The sequence below is a fragment of the Hippocampus bargibanti genome, linkage group LG09, assembly GCF_051943395.1.
Source record: "Hippocampus bargibanti isolate YZ-2025 linkage group LG09, ASM5194339v1, whole genome shotgun sequence".
NCBI lineage: Eukaryota > Metazoa > Chordata > Actinopteri > Syngnathiformes > Syngnathidae > Hippocampus > Hippocampus bargibanti.
The window spans coordinates 22,081,034-22,102,175 of record NC_142742.1 but is presented as its reverse complement, the minus strand read 5'-3'; the positions used below and the strand labels follow the sequence as shown (position 1 = coordinate 22,102,175).

Genomic DNA, 21,142 nt, shown 5'->3' with positions numbered 1-21,142 from the left:
GTGTGTGTGTGTGTGTGTGTGTGTGTGTGTGTGTGTGTGTGTGTGTGCGTATGCGTATGAGCGTGCGTGTGTTTAGATCAACAATTTGCAAATGAATTCCCTTTTGGGGTGGTGAGTATCTGTGTCCTGATGCAAAATAACTCAGAAGCAACAAATTATACAATGAGAGCAAAAAAAGGAAAGAGGGCAGTTATAGTTCAATGCCATCACTGTTCCAGTATGCAACTGTCACATTTTGCTAGGTGGTGATGGCGTGTGCGGATCCCAAAAAGCAGGCAGGAGGAAGCAGGAGGTTGTTTGACAAATTGTATTAAAATAAAGGTCAGCAGGAACACAATGTAAAACGTCAAAATGATCTGAACAGAAAAAAGTATCAAAAGAAAACCAAGTGTAAAAGTCCGCCAAGGTTAAACAAACACATGCACAGCATACAATGCATGCAATTGCAGACAAAGCATGCAACAAACAATGAACCGACATCGGATGGTCGTGCCGGGAGTCCTTTTAAGTGTCACTGATTAAAACGACCAGCACCTGCGAGGCTTCAGGCAGGGCTGACGTCGCTACCCGTTGGTCGCCAATCCGAACGTGGCAGTCCGCCACTGATCGGGACGACCAGCATCTGTGCAGGTGCAGGCGGGGCCGACAGCGCCACCCGTTGGTCACCAACCAGATCATGACAGTAACACAGCCTTTCACGTTGTTGCTCTTCTCGATCTGCAATGACCATGGAATAAAAATCCCATTGCAGCGACTTACTCTTTGCAATTCTTGCTTCTAATTTGCAGTCTCATTTATGTAATAAGTGAAACTATGAAAGTCCATCAGTATTTCTCCCTGCTTCTATCTGCTTTTGTTATCCACCACTTTTCTTAATTTTGTTGTGTACGCATTGTGGGTGTGCGTATGAGTGTGTGGGTGGTTACAAGCTTTTTTTGTGTGTCTGTAAATGTTTTCTACGTGGGTGATTGTGGCTTGACTATGTCATATATGTGAGTTTCTCAATATCTCCAGAATTGAACACACAGAGAAACGCACACACAAACACAATCGAGGGTTGCATCTTTTTCTTTAGATTAAGATTGGGACGTGGGTATTTATTTAACATCTCCATTACTAATAAATATTTATCATCATCTACGTGTGCCACTTACAGACTCATCAAAATTAGCAAAAATAATAACAATCAAGGTTGGATGAACAACATTCATTGTACTATATTGAGTTACCCTGACAAATGACAGAAAGTGATTTATAGATAATGTTGGTGGTAAATATTTATGACTGCTAAACAGAAGTGGTGCTATGCTTTGATTTTGTCAAACGGCCTCGGACAACTGCTACAAACACATTTAGAGTCTAATAACAAAATACAGACTGGAACGAGACTGGCACGAGAGTTTGGAGTATGCGATTGAAGTGAAGAGAAAGAGGGTAACAGTACGGTGATTATATAACACCAGCCCAAATATCATGGAGAAGACCTGAGAGGGAAAATGAGCTATTTTAAACCTGGGCTCCAGCTCAGAGAAAGAAGCAATGTGGGCTGAGCTGCTGGCTATCAGAGTAAGCTTTGTGTGTAAAGTGTGCCCCCCACTGCCTTCCCCACCACCACCACCACCACCATCACCACACACCTTGTGAAAAACTGGCATCACAGAGAGCTTAATACAAACGCAGGTTACATAATAATGACCTCAAAATTTGCATTGTCCTCTCGTAACCCCCTCCACTGTCACCCACCAGAAAAAAATGCCATTGTAAAAGAATTTAAAGGACAACCGACGCATCCGGACTAGTTGTGTCCATAATTTGTAAAATCACTTCAAATGACTTCTACTCAGCGTATTTTACAAAGATTCCACGGCATATACCTATATTTTACGTATTAAGACTCTGAATATTCAGGAAGTCTTGTTTTTGAGTTGGTGACGATTCCTGACGTGAAGTCACGTCAGGAACGCCCCTGACCGAGAAAGCAACACGCAATGCATTTTGGGTACTTTGCTTGGTCTGAAAACTTCATGGTGATCCGTGTGCATAAATAACGCGATGTGAATCGTGTGTTGCGCCAACTAGTTTTGGGTGTGGCCCAAAACTACTTCAAAATGACCTCGGAGATGCCGAGTTACAGAAGGTCCCGCCCCCTTGTTCATGACAACACGCCAAGACGCCTTGCCTTGCTCTAGAATAGAAAGTTTATGTACTCTCTCCCTCAAGTGAGTGGCAGCTTGGAATGTTCCGTTTCTCTGAATGTTGACCGAAAATGATGAGTAACTACATACTAGTTGACACAAATTCCCAGTAGACAAATCAGCCCATTTCCAATGGAGCTTGGGCGCCATCTTGTGCATTTTATGGGATGGTATATTGGAGTGCTGACGGCTCGAATTGATACGGAAGGATTTCTTTAATCGATTGCAAACATTTATGCTTTCCTTTTCAGAACTATTTCAATGATATTCATAACTGGATGAGTAACAAGAAAGCATCTTCTCCAAATCTGAAGCCATTGTTTTGATTCTAGAGCAAGGCAAGGCGTCTTGGCGTGATGTCATGAACAAGGGGGCGGGACCTTCTGTAACTCGGCATCTCCGAGGTCATTTTGAAGTAGTTTTGGGCCACACCCAAGTAATTTTTATTGGTGGTTTTCATTTGACTAAAAATATCAGCCTGCGTGTTTTGGATATTTTAGATGCTATAAAACGTTTTTCTGATGTCAGTTAGGAAACAAAAAAATGGTGTCGGTTATCCTTTAACTGGTTCTAGTACGCTACAATCAATCAATCCATAAATGCTAACCTTCAAGGAGTTGCACTTCACACATTAAAACCATTCCCGGGTTGTTTTTAGTTTATGTACTCTCTCCCTCAAGTGAGTTCCGTTTCTCTGAATGTTGACCGAAAATGATGAGTAACTATATTCTGGCTTTACTGTTTTTACGCTGATGCCAACATTTATCATGATGACCAAGGGCAAAGGTGAATTTAACTTTCAAAATTCAAGTGTCCACAACATATTGTAGGGACAACTGCCACAATGGAGGATGGCTTGTCAAACATATTACGAAACTACCGATACATTCATTTGTTTTTAATTGGTATTGAAACACTCTCCAACAGTTATTTTGCCACATTTTTTATCCAAAAAAAAGAAGAAAAAAATTGTTAAAATACACAAACACACATCCTGCATTCTATATTTCTGTCCTTGCTGGAGCTGTAAAATTAATCAAAAATGGCTTTTACATTATTGTATCACGATCACAAAATCATAGATTTGGATGTATGTAAGTAACATGTATAAAGATAAATAAGCACAAAAAATGCACTATGTAAAAGACGCAGTACATAATAACATTTACAGTATAAACACTTGGGAAGGGAACCAAAATTAAAGTGAGTGCCAGTACATGAATAGTAGAAGTAGTGGGAGTGTCCTGATGTTTGTTTCGTTCCAGGAACCATACCTTAGTGTAAGATGAACACGTAGAGTAAACTTCCGTTGGATTTTGATCCACAGATTATTGTTCTACAACATTGTTTGTCTGCATAACGCTAGAAATGAGCAGGAAGATTTAAAACAAAGACATACCATATTTTCCGCACTATAAGACACACCTAAAAGCCTTCAATTTTTTCAAAAGCTGACTATGCACATACAGGTAACATCCGATTCACGACCGGCACGAGTTACGACCTCCCGTTCTTACGACCACAACCGTCAGACCTTAATTTTTAATTCTACGGCTGCCACCGCTGCAGCCAGCAACGCGACAGAGACAGAGGGCTGTGGAGGATGATTTATTAAGCTACAACACAAAGCGCTGGTTCCAAAAAGAGGACCAGAGGAATAATCAAACATAAAGAATACCAAAAACGACGAGTGGGGGAGAGCAATGGTAAACTTCACAATGGCGAGAAGCAATACGCACAGGGTGGTGCAGAAACGGAACAATCCCGAAGGGATTACGGGATGTGTGTGTGTGTGGGGGGGGGGGGGGGGGGGGACGAAGATATAGAAAGTCCAGGGTAATACAAAGTACAAATACAAGTTATACAAGTTGACAGCGTCCCGTTTTCGTACCCGCTGTCCTGAAGAAGGAAGTGGTGGAAGCGGGGAGGCGTGGCCCCACCCCCTGCTGTCAATCCGAAGCAAGTAGGATGTTTATTTGCCGGAGCAGCATTGCACAAAATGACGATACAAAATAACTGTTTCTTAACAAACGCGTACGACAATTTTCATCGTATACTATCCTGTCGGATAGGATATGCCAGCGTGTTGTCCTTTGTTATGATCACGTGACCCTCACGTCAGCCATTTTAAATGCTTTTCGATTTATGACCGTCTGACTTACGACCGTTTTGTCGGAACTTAACCCGGTCGTAACTCGGATGTTACCTGTATATGGAAACTGGTTTTAAAATATGTAATTAATTAAAGGTGCGCCTTACAACCCGGTGCACCTTATAGTCCAGAAAATAGGATATGTATTTAAAGTGTGAAAGTGCCCCCCCCCCCCCCCCCCCCCCCCCCCCCCCCCCCCCCCCCCAAAAAAAAAAAAAAAAATGTTTTCACAACAGCATTGTCATGTCTCAGTGGATTTAGACCCAATCAAACAATCATGCTAACATATTCGCAGTCTTCTTTTCCTTTCGACTTTTCCCTTCAGGGAATCAGCGTCCTCAGCGAATCAGTGTCCTCCATCCAAAGGGGTTTGATTAGCATGTTTGTTTTGGCCACGCTTTTTTTCTCAGTCCAGAGGTAAAGTTTCTAAAAAAAGTCTCACCATTCACACATCATCTTATAAGTGGTTCACAATTATATGTGTAAAAAAGAAAGAGACAATTTCCAGGTTTTTTTTTCCACAATGACTCAAAAATCACCCACTCCGGACCTGGATGTCCACCTTTGTGTTCTGTTTATGCATGCAAACAGGAAAGCAGTGTAAGTGTGATTCCACTTCCACATGATGTCTTCTTGCTCCTGCTGAGGCTGCAATTCAAGGGCTCACCTTGAAATAAAGGACATTGAGTCGACCGCCGATCCGTCCCCACCCCATTCACACTATTTTCTAAACACAACCGCACAAATGACTTCTGAGTCATAATCCAGCATGAACGACGGACTGCATAGCGACGTCCACTTCAATGAAGCTGTTTGGTCAGCATGTCTTATGCGGATGTTTTTATAGAGTTGTGGCGCCTTATGATGTATATATTAATACAACGTGCAAAAAAATGCACTGAATAATCAAATTCATGCAGTCAGGGGCGTTTTGGATTTTTTCTTTTTCCTGTGTTTTTTTAAATACTTCTAAACTTTTAAATATACTATTAACAGGAAGCCGAAAAAAACATGGCTAATGCCCCAAGTCGTTTAAAACAGTGCTTATAATAAGTGAAGTGTTTGCTCCAACACCAAAATTGTTGACTCTTTCCATGACCTGAGAGACCACTGGCCTGCATGTATCACATACCTTACATATTAATGATGTGATGTAAACGTTTATTACTAGAGTGAATTGAACAATGACAAACTGTCGCTCGATATGACTGTGATGGTTATGTGTGCCCTGCAATTGGCTGGCCACTAGTACAGGGTGTTCTATCAAATGCCTGAAAACAGCAAGGATAGGCTCCAGCATGTCCATGACCCTCGTGAGGATAAGGGGATTAGAACATGATTGGAGGGATGGACAACAGAAGGGAATGGATTTGAATGTTCCATTCAGTTCAAAACCGACTATCACAAATGGTCATGCTAATTTTAAAGGACAACTGACGCTTGCGGACAAGTTGTGTCCATAATTTGTAAAATCACTTCAAATGACTTCTACTGAACGTATTACATATATTCCACCGCATATAGCTATATTTTACGTTTTGAGACTCACACTGAATATTCAGGAAGTCTTGTTTACGAGTTGATGATGAGCCCCTATGTGACGCCACAGAGGGAACGCCCGTGACAGAGAAAGCGACACACAACTTTGTTAGGTCTGAAAATATCGTGTTGATGGCGAAATTAGAAGGAAAACTACATAAATAACGCGATGGTGAATCGTTGTGTGTCGCAGCCAATTGCGGTCATACGCATGAAGAATGTGTAAGTTTACACAAATTCCCAGCGAACAAATCAGCCATTTTCAACGGAGCTTGTGCGCCATCTGGTGCATTTTATGCGCGCTACATTGGAGTCCAGATGGCTCTAATTGATACGGAAGGACTTCTTTAATCGATTGCAAACATTTATGCTTTCCTCTTCAGAACTATTTGAATCATATTCATAACAAGAAAGCATCTTCTCCGAATCTGAATTCTCTGAAGCCATTGTATTGATTCTGGAGCAAGGCAGTGTGTTACCAATAGTGATGTCACGAACAAGGGGTGAGACTTTCTGCATCTTCCCAGTTTTCAAGCTCATTTTGTGGCAGTTTTGGAACACTTTAAGTCATTTTTATTGGTGTTTTACATTTGACTAAAAAAATCAGCCTGCGTGTTTTGGGTATTTTAGATGCCATAAAACGTTTTTCTGATGTCAGTTAGGAAACAAAAAAAATGGTGTCAGTTGTCCTTTAGGCAACATATTTACATATGATGTAGTCAACATTTCAATTAAATAACCACATATTTTGTCTCTTAGGAACTGATATTTCAAATCTCAGCCTGGTTTGTACCCGTTATGACACTTTCAGGCCAATGTACTATGTGTAATTTATCAAAGGAATAATGCAGATGTTGGCATGCACAGATTGTAGTTCCAGTGGGGCCCAGTATTTGACCAGTAGAAGTCAGTGGCAGGGACTTTCCCATGAAGTTAGAAATGTGAAATCCAAGCAAAGCATTTCTGATTCTCCTCTTCCTGAGAACACAATGTCCTACAGCATACAATAAAAGCCTTTTCAGTCAGTGAACTTCTCGGCATAATTTGATGATCTTTTTTTCTCAAGCAGAGAATTAATCCATCTTGAACTGAAGTCTAAAGCGTTGTCGTCGCACCAATATCTCTGGTCTTGGCTTTCTTATTTAAACTTATCTGGCTGTCAGCCAGTGTTGGATCTGCCTTCCTGTACAGCGACCGGGGTGGGGCCATGTTGGTGAGCTCATGCTGATCAGCAAACATTATCATCTCGTTCTCATGTCGGACTTTGAATCTTTTGACAAAGCGCTTACCAATGAGATAAACCATCTCACAAACGCACATGAAGATGCACAGTGCACTGGAAGTGACCATGAACAACATGAAGATCTTTTTCTCAGTCGGTCGGCTAATGAAGCAGTCCACGGTGTTTGGACACGGATCCAGTGAACACTTGGACAACCTGAGAAATAAAGCAGAGATGATTGATTAGACACAAACAATAAATAGAAGGGTCAATCAAGAGATTGTATGATATGAAAAAATTACTTCGGCAGGTCATATCCATGGTAAATCCGATACAGAATGTATAGGAATGAGATGTCGAATCCAGCTTTGAAGACCAAACTAACTAGATAGGTCCACCACAGCCCTCCTCTCTTTTTGCCAGGGTTGGCGTACAGATGAGAGCCTTGGTGTAATTCCACATACTTCTTGTCCTTATCTTCCCGGAATTTGACATGAGCCATCACCATGAGAGATGGGCAGGTGACAAAGATCAGCTGCAGTGCCCACAGACGGATATGAGAGATGGGGAAGATGTGATCATAGCAGACGTTGGTGCAGCCCGGCTGAAAATAAACGTGAGAAGTCAAAGAAATGGATGAAACAATTGCATTCACTAAGGTAATCTGCATTTAGCTTGCTAGCTGGCTGGCTACCTAGTTAGCTATCTACGTATTTGCTATTTATTTGCTGTCTATTAGCTATTCAGCTGGCCATCTTGCTAGCTGTCTATTAGCTATCTAGCTGTCGACCTAGCTAGCTATCTATTAGCTATCTAGCGTGTTACCTATCTGTTTGCTGTCGATTAGCTATCTAGCTGGCTATTTGGCTGACTATCGAGCTGGCTATCTAGCAGGCTGCCTAGCTGGCTACCCAGCTTGCTATCTATTTGCTGTCTATTAGCTATCTGGCTGGCTATCTAGCTATATATCTATCAAGCTATCTATCTAGCTGTCTATCTCTTGGCTAGCTGTTAGCGAGCTAGTTACCTTTCTATCTATTTGAGTTATTCGGGGTTGAGTGAATGCTGGTGTGTGTGGCTGCCACTGCTCACCCACTGACAAAAATTTCCAGTGACTGTAAAGTGACCTTGAGAGTTTTGAAATGCGCTTATAAATGAAATATATTATTATTATTATTATTTCAAACACCACATACACAAATTAAATGTTTAATGGCAGGATAGGAACGGTCATTTAAATACAATTTCGCTGTGGAAGAATTCTTTTCATTCATAGAATTTTGTCAACTTAGCAAAGTTGTGTTGTGAACAGCAGTTCAGTATAGTTCGGTTAATTGTGTGTCATCTGGTTTGTTGGCTATAGAAGCTGTTTGTGTCTAAGTCAGTAAGACAAGTCTTCCAAGTTATGGCAGTGACTTTTGTTTTTGTTATTATCCTATATGATGATACAGCTACACGGTAAGTTGCGTAGATTGCGCTTGGCTTGAAAATGTCCATATTTTTGGTCCCAGTCAAAACTGTGTAAAACACTCAGTGAGTTATACGGCGGGAAAGAATGGAGCGAAATGTAACATTTTTGAGTATGCGTCTGTGTAAGCTCTCAGTCGTATAGGAGTGGTCCATCGATGAAAAGGTTTCTTCAGCCGTCATCTGTATTTCTTTGAAGGTGTAGGACGTTTCACTTCTTATCCAAGAGGCTTCGTCAGTGAACTGAAATCTTTTGCTGGTAGTTTCGGCCCTATATATTTTTTTCCGACAATGTGGTTAAAATCTTAGCGAAAAAAAACAGATTGTTTGAAAGGGGAGAAAAGACACTATTTTCATAAAACAGCAAAACCCATCACTAAATCGCTATGGTGGGGTTCAATTTGGATCATTCGTACAACAGACTTCAAAGGCTTAGTTAGGCTGATGAGGTGATACCAGAGCGAATGGGCCAATCAGGCCACTCATAGACCCCATACTCAGGCAGGACAATAGAAGTAATCAGTCAGGACAATAGAAGTAATCAGTGTAGCTGCAGGCAGTAGTCCTCTGTGATAGAGTGCTTATGCACATTCGTAAACATATTATGTTATTCATGTTTAGATTAGTAAACATATGTTATCCCATGTTAGTTTAGTACATATTATGTTATTGCATGTTCAATTTAGACTACATGGAATAAAGTATCAGTCGAATCGTGTGAAAGCAGGATGTAACGAGTATCAAGTTTTAGCCTATGTTCTTCCAACACTGAGTTGTCCGTAGCTGATTGGACAACAGATCGCTGCTGTGGACATTCAAATAATAGTCAGAGCGGGAGCTCTGCCTCTTTTGTCTGTGCTCCTTCTCGTGTGCTCTTTGCTCTGTGCGCTCCTGACTTCGCTCCTGCCTAGACGAGAGAAGTGCTTTTTCTGTCTCAGTAGAATAAAGTAGTTTTTTGTTCACCATCTATCGTCGTCACTGATATTTTGATCACAGAACTTCGTTGAACACCGAACCAGGAGAGAAACAAGAATTTGAAACACTCTGCTCCCCCCTAACTGAGAGCAGGGCCCAATCATGGCAGAGTCTTTGTTATTTCTTATTATGTAATTAAGAACGCAACTTGTCCGAAGGTGTCGGTTGTCCTTTGAAAGTACAGGTGTGATTGCACAATATAGACTTTTTTTTTTACTGATGATGTCACCGTGTAAAAAATTTTATATTCACATTCAAAAGTGAGTGAGGTAACACCTGCCACTACGTCAAGTGCCTCTAATGAACTACCAACAAAATTTCCACAGATAGTAGGGTTTTTATTACTTGTTTTAGGGGACAATTTGGGGCGGGCTCTGTTGCATATCAAAAAGCTTTCATACTAAAACTGACTGGTATGCCGGCGAAAGTGTTTGTTATTACCGCCTTGACTAAGACCTTTTTTTTCCCCCTGCTGAACGAAAGAACAGCCCCACAAATGAGGCTAACACCACCATGCTAAACTGTCAGTTTGGTATGTATCGATGTATCATTGTATGTCACTATTCTGCCAGAGGTTTGGCTGTGTGATATGACTCCAAAATTGTCAGGGAACCCCTACTACAGGGGTCGGGAACCTTTTTGAATAAGATAGCCATAAAAGTAAAATATTTCGAAATGTTTTTCAATGAGAGCCACACACACACACACACACACACACACACACACACACACGCGCGCGCACACACACACACACACACACACACACACACACACACACACACACACACACACACACACACACACACACACACACACACACACACACATGTGATTTTAACAAAATGTCAGAATGCATTATTTAGAATAACTTTGTGATAGTACTCACCATTAATATGAATACCTGGTAAAGAAATCCAGCCAAACGATCGGAATGAAAGTGAACTTGCCGGATCCATGGGTGAAGTTACTGCTAGCTAGCCTGCACACTGCTCATTAGCTTTCACGCTTGCTTTCTGCTGTCTCTCACAGAAGTATATTGATGCTGTCATTAGCATGGGGTTTGTCAAAGGGCCACTGACATTCAACTGTTTCATTCACGGTATTATTTTTTTGCAAATTAGAATTAGAACCTTTTTTCTCGGTCTATTCAACCTAAAGTGTACGATATTCATCATTTTTAACTCGTCAGGCTTATTTAAAAGGGCGCGTTTACCTGTTACGACATCGACCACCTAGGTCAATATCATCCAATCAAGATTTCTATTTGAACATCAACAGCCACCTTAGGTCACTATCATCCAATCAAAATTGCGCTTTCCGCCAACTGCCGCCCAAACAGGAAATGAACCATGAAAAAGCGAGAATATGTATTTAGTGTTATCAGCGAGCCAGATGCAATCATCAAAAGAGCCATAGGTTCCCGACCCCTGCCCTACTAGAACATTTGAACTTTATTTGAGGTTTATAGGAAACACAGTAATGGGTGGAAAGTGTGGAAAATGAGGCCTGACTCCGATTTACAGTAAAGGAAGGTTGAAGGTGATAGGAGGTGAGATCAGCTACATTCCCAATTACAAGAGGGTCTACACACTTGGGAAGCCACATTATCTCTTTTTTTTTTGCTTCATTTCATCATTTTTCAATCGTCATTTTCCAACCTCTTTCAAGGGGTTGGGAAAAGGTCTGCACTGATTAGTTTTTGTCACTTATTTCTGTATTTCTTGGTGGGGTGAGGTTGAATTTGGATCGTTCATATAATAGCCTGCTTAGGCAACATAGAATTAGTAATACTGATGAGGTGATGCCGGTCGAAGTTGGGCAATCAGGCCAGTCGTTAGTCAGAACAATAGAAACAATCAGTGGAGCTGCAGGGTGTAGTCCTCTGCTCCCCCCACCCTATACTAGGGACCTAGTATAGTAAAAGCAGGGACCTATCATAGCAGAGTCCGGACAGTACATATATATATAGGGCCGAGACTACCAGAGGAAGATTTTAGTTCACTTACGAAGCTCTTAGAGTACAGATGACGGCTGAAGAAATCTTTTCATCGATTTTTGAGTATGTTTTTTAAGTGAAAATTTTGCTCTGAATATTTTATTCTCGATTTATACTGTTTACAGTAGAATTAAATATACTCTTTAAATTTACAATGACTGTATTGGACAATACTCTTTTATTAGATTTTTAATTATTTTTTTTTTTTCATCAAAGATCATTGCATACACTTAATGAATGTAGTCAAGTGCTCATGTTATTCTGGTATAGTACATTTCTCTCCAGTCTTACCTGCCGTGTATTGCACACAAAGTCTTTACTCTCATCGCCCCAAACTCTTTGTGCTGCCACCACAAACACCAGCACACGGAAGACAAACACCATAGAGAGCCAAATTCTTCCAAAGGCGGTAGAGTACTTATTGACTCCGCTCAACAGGCTTTCAAGTCCCGACCAGTTCATTCCAGCAGCGTCAACTTCTCTTGGTTGTCAAAATCAAAAGAAAAAAAGAAAAAAAAAGAAAAAGGAGAATACTCCTCCTGTGGGACAAAAACAGATGAACAAAATGTTAGGAGCATTGTTGAATCTGTAGTAACTAGTCAAGATTCGCCACACCTCACTCAGTGTAACGTCAGTGTGCAACACATGACACAAGCAGGCACAGACTTGCATGAAGTTCGTAATACCAACACAGAAATCATCAAGGAAGAAGTGCATGTTCAGAAGACATGGCTTCGGTGCCTTGTTTCACAAAAACAGACAACTTGTTTCCCAGTCTCAAGACTGAAAAATGTATGTTGTCTAAATATCACTGAAAAGAATAATTTGATCTGTGGTCTCACATACTTTGGATATGAAAAGTAGACATACCCCAAGTTTTTGCAAGATGCCTCACCCACTCATTTTCCGATCGCAGGGCACAAATAGACAAACAGCCATTGACATTCACAGTCACACCTATCGATAACATTGAGTGTCTAAATAAAAAATTACACTAAAATAAATCATCCATCCGTTTTCCGTACCACTTATTGCTCACTAGGGTCGCGGGGGGTGCTGGAGCCTATCCCAGCTGTCTTTGGGCACGAAATCATTTAAAAAAAATGTGACAACTTTAGTTGGTGACGAAGTTTCTTGGATAAGAAGCGAAACATCAGACACCCTCAAAGAAGTACAGATGACGGCTGAAGAAACCTTTTCATTGATGGACCACTCCTGTACGACTGAGAGCTTACACAGACTTATTCTGTATACTATACACCCAAACAAAATTTGTCATTTAACTGGGCTGTTATGACATTTTGGATTCATTGTAATCACGCTCCGAACAAATTTAAGTACTGTACAGTACAATAATTCAGCTGGTCTATTTTGTTTATTTCACTCGAGGGATTTTTTTTTCGAAAGTACTTTTGAGCCTCACATATTTTTGTTCCCTACTAAAAAAAAACACCATTGATTATTTTTAGATCTTGTTGACACAGGAAGGCTCATTTTTGTAACTGCCGCAGAAAAAACTAGTATAGCTTGATTTTTGTGCAGTTGCAAAGCCTTGAATCATGGTAGAAATAAAGTATTATTATGATGATGATGATGCTTAATAATAATAATAATACTAATAATGATAATAATAATAATAATAATAATAATAATAATATAAAGAAAAAATACAAATATATATATATAAAATAATAATGGGCGGCCCGGTAGTTGAGTAGTTAGCACACCGGCTTCACAGTGCAAAGGTCGCCGGTTCGTGTCCCGGTTCGGCCTCCCTGTGTGGAGTTTGCATGTTCTCCCCGCACCCGCGTGGGTTTTCTCCGGGTCCTCCGGTTTCCTCCCACACTCCAAAAACATGCATGGCAGGCAGATTGATCACTCCAAATTCTCCCTAGGTGTGAGTGTGAGAGTGACTATTGTATGTCTTTGTGTGCCCTGCGATTGGCTGGCAACCAATTCAGGGTGTACCCCGCCTCGTGCCTGAAGACAGCTGAGATAGGCTCCAGCAACCCCCGTGACCCTAATGAGGAATAAGCGGTACGGAAAATGAGATGAGATGAGATATTATATAATATTATTTTTAAATATAATATTATATAATGTACAATATAATATTATATTTAAATATTAAAAAAATATTATATAATAATAAAAATAATAAAATAAAAATAAAAATAATATATAATAATAATAATAATAATTATTATTATTATTATTATTATTATTATTATTATTATTATTATTATTATTATAGACAACAATAATAATAATAATAATTATTATTATTATTATTATTATTATATATTTTATAATAATAATAATAATAATAATAATAATAATAATATTTTATTATTATTATTATTGATGTCGCGGCTTGGAATTGAAGCGGATTTATGTGGGACAGGAGATGTGAGACAATCTCTTTTCGTCAATGGATGCTACAGCTGCGTGTTTGCTTTCAACATTTAGCTTGTAGTCGACGTGCACATTCCACCATGATGTCCCTGATCCACTGGTGAAGAGATGCTTTGATCCTCTCCACTTTCATCTGGAACAGCTTCTTTGTTGTGTAAAAAAGAGGTTACAGAAAGTGCTTAAGAATTAATGACTCTCTGTGTCTTTGTGTTGTCATGTTATTTGTTATGTAGTTTTTTGTTTTTGTTTGTTCCTTTGACTTAAAGACGGCGCTGCGAGAGTGGCTTCCTTTCCAGCAGCTCCTGTATTTTGTTTTTCTACTTTCATTCCTTTCATAACTTTTCTGCTGTGAAATGTAAATTTCTCCACTGCAAGACTAATAAAGGCAAATCCAATCCAATCCAATCTAAATGGATGGATTGCAGATTGTGTTTTATATACAGTGTGTCCAATACTGTATATGACAAAAGTTACAAAATAAATGAATTCATTGAAGTTGCGCGTCATACTCCAGGGAGCCTTTCAGTATGGAAAATATTTACCGGATACAATTGGTTGCCCCTTGATGATCACGGCGGTTACTTCCTGAACACATGCAGTTGTTTTTCAAACTTTGAACTGCTTTAAATAACAACGTGTGTGAGGTAAAAGTTGTTCGGATTGCACGACTGTCCATGTTTTATGTTTGTGTGTTGTGTTTATGATTTTATTTTAACTGTTTTGTTGAGCGCTTTGTTCCAGCTTCTGCTGTTGTTAAAGTGTGATATAAATCATTATGTATTTAATTGTATGATATTGTATTGTATTGTATTGTATTGTATTGTATTGTATTGTATTGTATTGTATTGTACACCCCTAAATGGAGGTAGGTGGGGTCATATACACTCCTTGGCACTCTCTGGCCTCCCTTTCATTCTTGATAGCACACTATCTTTCCACTCCCATATAAATAACTTAACCCGGTCTGCGTACTTCCACCTGCGTAATATCAATCGTCGTCGCCCGTCTCTCACTCCTCACACCACTGCTATCCTCGTTCATAGTCTTGTCACCTCCCGGATTGACTATTCCAATTCACTCCCCTTTGGTGTCCCTCAGAACCTTCTCCACAAACGTTTACTCGTCCAGAATTATTCAGGCCGGATCATCACCAGAACTTCATCCTTTCACCACATCACCCCCGTCCTCTAAGAGCTCCACTGCTCCCGGTCAGATATAGAATCAACTTTAAAAATATTCTTTATACATTTAAAGCTATCCATAACCTTGCCCCCATACCTATATGACCTTCAAATTTCTATTCCCTCTCGTTGCCTCAGATCCTCTTCCTCCCTCCACCTCTGTGTGACCCCCCCTGCCCCTCTCAGCACAATGGGTGAAAGAGCCTTCAGCTGCTCTGCCCCCAAACTCTGGAACACACTTCCTCCCATCTCAAAACCCACCTATTTAAAATGGCATTTTCTGTGTAGCTCTCTCTCTCTTATTTCTATTTATAATTGTATTTTATTTATTGTATTTTATTTGTGATTGTATTTTAGTTATTATAGTACCTATGCTTGTGTGTGACTGTAAAGTCTTCTTGAGAACTTTGAAAGGCGCTTAAAATGTAATGTATTATTATTAAGAATATATTTACTTTTCTACCTATTGTCACATTAATGCTGTTTTTGTGTCGCTTAGTTCTCTGTCACAAATCATAACCAACATATAATATGGCAGAGAAGTCATTGTTTATCATACCATTTAATGTCAGTTTCATGAAATTGAATGATCAATCTTGCGCAACATAGTCAAAAAACAAGCAGAAACACAGCCCAGCAAAAAGCAATGATTACAACTGTGAAACATTGGGATTTTTACGTCATTGTGCTTTTTAGACATGACTTGAATCAATGAGTCATTCGCATTATGTTGAATGGCATCAGCCAACCGTGACGATTGATGATTCACTAGCAAGTCGGTGTGTGAGATAAAAGACACCAATGAGATTGAACACCAAGGTAAAGCGACAAAAAAAGGCGGGGGAAACACTAGCTGGTAAATTAAGATCAGCTTAATATTGCTTTGTTTTCTTTCGACTTGGTCCTGGTTGCACTTGAAGTTTTTTTGGGGACAATGTACTACATGTGTGTGCATGTTTGAGTCAAACCTGATGTGGACTGTTTGGTAAACAATTCCTTCTTGGTTTCAGGAATGGTTCCAAGAAAGGAAGAAGGGATTCTTCTGGCAGACACTGATAAACTCAAGCAGGCTTGACACTTTCTGGACCTAGATTTGACACCTTTGTCTATCGGAGAATTTGCATTTTAGCCATTGATATGACCCATCCTGAGTGAGGTGTTTTGTCACTCCAGCCAACTCACTGAAATAAATTGGGTTATAACCGTGCCACATTTAACTTTGGGGAGCATAGTTCATTTATGTTTTGTTAAATATGTCAATATAGCCAGATAATATTGTAGAAAGTAGGATGATCCAAGGGTATCGTTCATACATGACAAACTACTTTTCTGGTTGGATCCATTTGTCGAGTTTGCAGTCATTGCTTGTTCAGTTATTCAGCCCCCCCCCCCAATAAATAAATGAATAAATAAATAAATAAATAAATAAATAAATAAATAAATATACAATTTGCATTTGTGCCCTTCGTATATGTTTTTAGGTGAGGACCTTGTCTCGCCACTATTATCCAGAACCGGCACTGGCCCTGTAATGGGCCAGTGACAGCAATAATGACATTTTTGCCCGCCTGTGAAAATTCATTTTAAAATTGTTCACAATTATAATGCTTCTACGTTCGTCAGGGTGTTCACCTTTTGGACAACCCATCCATCCATCAATCCATTTTCCGTACCGCTTATTCCTCATTAGGGTCGCGGGGGGTGCTGGAGTCTATCTCAGCTGTCTTCTGGCACGAGGCGGGGGACACCCTGAATTGGTTGCCAGCCAATCGCAGGACACACAAAGATGAACAACAGCCACTCTCACACTCACACCTAGGGACAATTTGGAGTGGTCAATCTGCCTTCCATGCATGTTTTTGGAGTGTGGGAGGAAACCGGAGGACCCGGAGAAAACCCACGCGGGTCCGGGGAGAACATGCAAGCTCCACACCGGGAGGCCGGAACGGGACGCGAACCAGTGACCTCTGCACTGGGGAGCCGATGCTAACCACTCGACTACCGGGCCGCCCCTTTGGACAACCCATTCATGTAAAAAAATAAAGAAATAAAATGGACATACGTGTGTTGCTCAGGACGGACAGCAATATACAATAAAGTCTCGTTATATCGATATCGGATATATTGATAGTCCCGGTTATGTCGATACTATTTCTATGCACGCACGGAGAAAATTGCATGCAAACAGGGTCGGATATATCGATAGTCCCGGTTATATCGATATTTTTTCGGACTCCCTTGAATATCGATATAACGAGACTTTTCTGTATGTTTTAATAAGGTCATGTTTATACTATATTGTTCAAGACCTTCTGAAAAGATTACCCCTTTGCTTTTATTTTGTTTATGTTGCGAGGTGGGGGGGTTCAGCGTAAGATCGGACTGAATTATTAACCTTTGGACCATGGGCAAAACAAACTACAGTGATACCTCAGCTTATGAACTTAATTGGTTCCCAGAAAGTCTGTGTCAGGAAAAAAGTGTGTCTTCAAACATTAATTTCCCATAGGAAACCACTAAAAATTAGAATAATTCGTTCCCAGGTCCCCATAAAACAATTTTCTACTATACCTAGCTGGCTATCTCTTTGTTATCCATTTGCTATCTATTTGCTAACTATTAGCTAGCTACATGGCTGGCTATCTATTTGATATCCATTTGCTATCTAGGTAGCTACCTAGCTGGCAATTTATTTTCTATCCATTTGCTATCTATTAGCTAGCTACCTGGCTGGCTATCTATTTACCATCCATTTGCTATCTATTAGCTGTCTGGATAGCTAGCTATGTAGCTAGATATTTAATAATAATAATAATAGTAATAATAATAATAATAATAATAATAATAATAATAATAATAATAATAATAATAATAATAATATAGTAAAGTCTCGTTATATCGATATTCTCAGGAGTTAGAAAAAATGTTGATATAACCGTACTGTCGATATATCCGTCCTGCGCCGAACTGCATTAACAAAAGCCGCCAAAAGAGGGCATCCAAGCGCCATATAAGAAACAGAGCTGGCCATGAGCTCGCCATTTTGTGCCTCTTTTTTTTGGGGTGAGAGATGTTCCCCCAATGTTGCATCAAAATGGCACATATAATTCTTTAATCAATTGCAAACATGTATGCTTTCCTCTACAGAACTATTTGAATCATATCCATAACTGGATGTGTAACAAGAAAGCATATTATCCGAATCTGAAGCCATTGTTTGGATTCACAAGCAATGCAAGACGTCTTGGCGTGAAGTCATTTTTATTGGTGTTTTGCATTTGATAAAAAGTGACATCGGTTGTCCTTTAATACACAGTATGGAAATTTTCAAAATCATCACGCTTCAGCAGACAAAACAAGAAACATTGTTTCAAAAAACGATTGCATTCATATACAGTACAGTGGGCATGTAAATAACACAACAGGGAAACTGCAACGCTTACATCTTACTATATTATGTATGCAGTTTAAAAAAGTCATCAATCTTCATTTTTATCTTTTAACACAAACACTTCAATCTCGTCTGCTCCACACGAGCTAGCGTCTGAAAATGAAAATGGCTCTGCTACTCAGGAGCTGGTCACGGAACAAATTCACGTGACCAAGTCACGGAACAAATTCACGTGACCAAGTCACGTGACCAAGTCGACCAATGGCGCGACCGACGGCGTGTATCGATATAAACATAGCAAAATGGCCGGCGGGAGATGAAAAAGAGCACCGTAGTAACCGGATTATCGTAAAAACCACGAATCGTACTAAACGGTACTAATTATACATAAAAAGACTAGAAATGTGCATGGGAAATGAAAATAATGTCGTAATAAGCAGTATTATCAATATAAACGATATCGATACAACGAGACTTTACTGTACATTCAATTTATTAGCTATATGGCTGTCAAGCTAGTTAGCTAGCTGTATAGCTGGCTATCTATTAGCTATCTGTTAGCTAGCTAGCTAGATTTCTATCTACATGTATTTCAGTTACTTCCGGGTTAATTGAACTCTGGCGTATGTTGCTGCCGCTGCTCACCTGCAGCAAAAACGATCCTGTGACTGTAAAGGTACCTTGAGAGTTTTCAAAGGCGCTTGTAAATGAAATGTATTATTATTATTATTATTATTATTATTATTATTATTATTATTATTATTATTATTATTATTATTATTATTTCTTGGCTTTTTATCTTGTACAAGTCATACCTTTTAGCAGAGCCATAAAACGTGTGTTGATGATTGATCGATTGAAGTAAACAAAACTCCAGTTTGAATATGTAAATTTTAAATAGCAAGAACTTGCTTGATTTCATCGTCCGCAGCGTTAGTGAATTTCGGGCTAAAGCACATAGACACATCGTGCTAGCGGGCCACTGTTCATGTCGAACCCTGAGGTGTAGCAGAGAATTCTGCAAACATGTATTGGATTCCTTCTCGTGAGGCCTCGGTAAATCTCACTTCAGTTCTGTTGTACGTATATAATCATAAACCAAATAAAAAAGGAAATCCATATTGAACATATTATAACACAACAGCCGTCTTAGCCCTACATTCTTTCCATGTTAATCAAGGCTCACCCACTGAATCATGAGTAAAAAATGCAGCAACAACAAAATAATAGATTTTAAAGACATTTGTTTTTAAGATTTAAGATGTTTAAGAGCAACAAAGCATGTCATCAGCCCTCTCTATGTCAGTTGGGGATATTGATTGCAATGTCTTTGTAAATGACAATCTATTTTTCACTTTATAACTTGTTAAACATTCATAGGTCTCATCCAGACAAAAAAAACAAACCCAAGACTAATAGTAACATAAGTTGCGCACACTTTCCCCCTGTAAATTGTGTTCCATGTAAAACAAGCAACAAGACTAACAGTGATACTTGGTATTGACACAATAAAAACATGACGATAAACCAAACTTAAACTTACCTGATGCTGAAAACTTCTTTAAAAATCTTCTATGTAATCTCTCAAAACAAAGGACAAAGTATTAATTTACATCAACTCAAGTTATGATGTCAAATTATATCTGTTTCCCTTTTTTCAGGGATTGTGTGTGTGTTCTTGCTCGCCCTTTTCCAGCAATCTTGCCAAACCAGATTCAGCAGATCCTACGTCATCCCACACACACACAAACACAAACACACACACACACACACACACACACACACACACACACACACACACACACACGCGTACACGCACACGCACGCACACGCACGCACACACACGGGCACACACACACACACACACACACACACGTCATGTCAGAGAGACAATAATCTATATGTTAAACGTCTGAAGGAATGGGAAAGAAACTGTTGGACGGTATATTTTGAAAAAAGAAAGAAAATGGGATCAAATCTCCCCCACCCCTTTTTTTCTACATATGAATTTCTGTGCGTGACTGCGTATGTACTTTCAGAGAAGTATTGCATGTTACAGAGAGCCACACCCCATTCATCCCACAGTGTTCAAAGCATTGGAGAGCAATATTTCAAGGGATCCTGTAAATGTACAAACATTATTCATATAATACAGTGGTTACCATCCTATTCTGGTTTGATTAGTGCTCTATATTTACCAGTAATGTCCTCTTACTTATTTCTTCCGACATTAGTTGCAGTATCGCTAAATGTTATTACCCAGGAAGTCAGACAGTATGTTCAGTAACATTTTCTTAAGTCATGAAAAGTTTGAAAATGACCTCTTGCGGTACTCTTTGACTTCTTTGATTTTGTCTTGTGATACAAGCTCAATGAGCGACTACTCCAGGGTGTACCCCAGCGTCTGAAACTCATGACAAAAAGTTAGCGGACACCGGGGCAGGCAACTCTGTTGCGAAGTATAAGGGATTTTTTTTAATTCAGGAAGTACCTACCACAAATGATCCCTTGCTTAATTTATGGTAAATATCCCATGCTAAAGATTTTGCTCCAATTGTCGTTTGTCGTCACGGTGCACAATACAATGTTTGCGTTGCACATTCGTTTGG

At 39.6% G+C, this 21,142-nt stretch overlaps 1 protein-coding gene across 1 annotated transcript; it reads right to left on the bottom strand.

Annotated features, from left to right (window-relative positions):
• Nucleotides 1-5,491: 5,491 nt before the first annotated feature.
• LOC148893969 (gap junction beta-4 protein-like) lies at nucleotides 5,492-20,236 on the bottom strand. Its single transcript, XM_089004056.1, has 4 exons — nucleotides 20,077-20,236; nucleotides 11,838-12,085; nucleotides 7,411-7,712; nucleotides 5,492-7,324 (listed from the first exon to the last, which is right to left on the bottom strand). The coding sequence occupies exons 2-4, from the start codon at nucleotides 12,006-12,008 to the stop codon at nucleotides 6,982-6,984; spliced, it is 816 nt and encodes a 271-aa protein (XP_088860182.1). The 5' UTR covers nucleotides 12,009-12,085; nucleotides 20,077-20,236; the 3' UTR covers nucleotides 5,492-6,981.
• Between the last annotated feature and the right edge of the window lie 906 nt (nucleotides 20,237-21,142).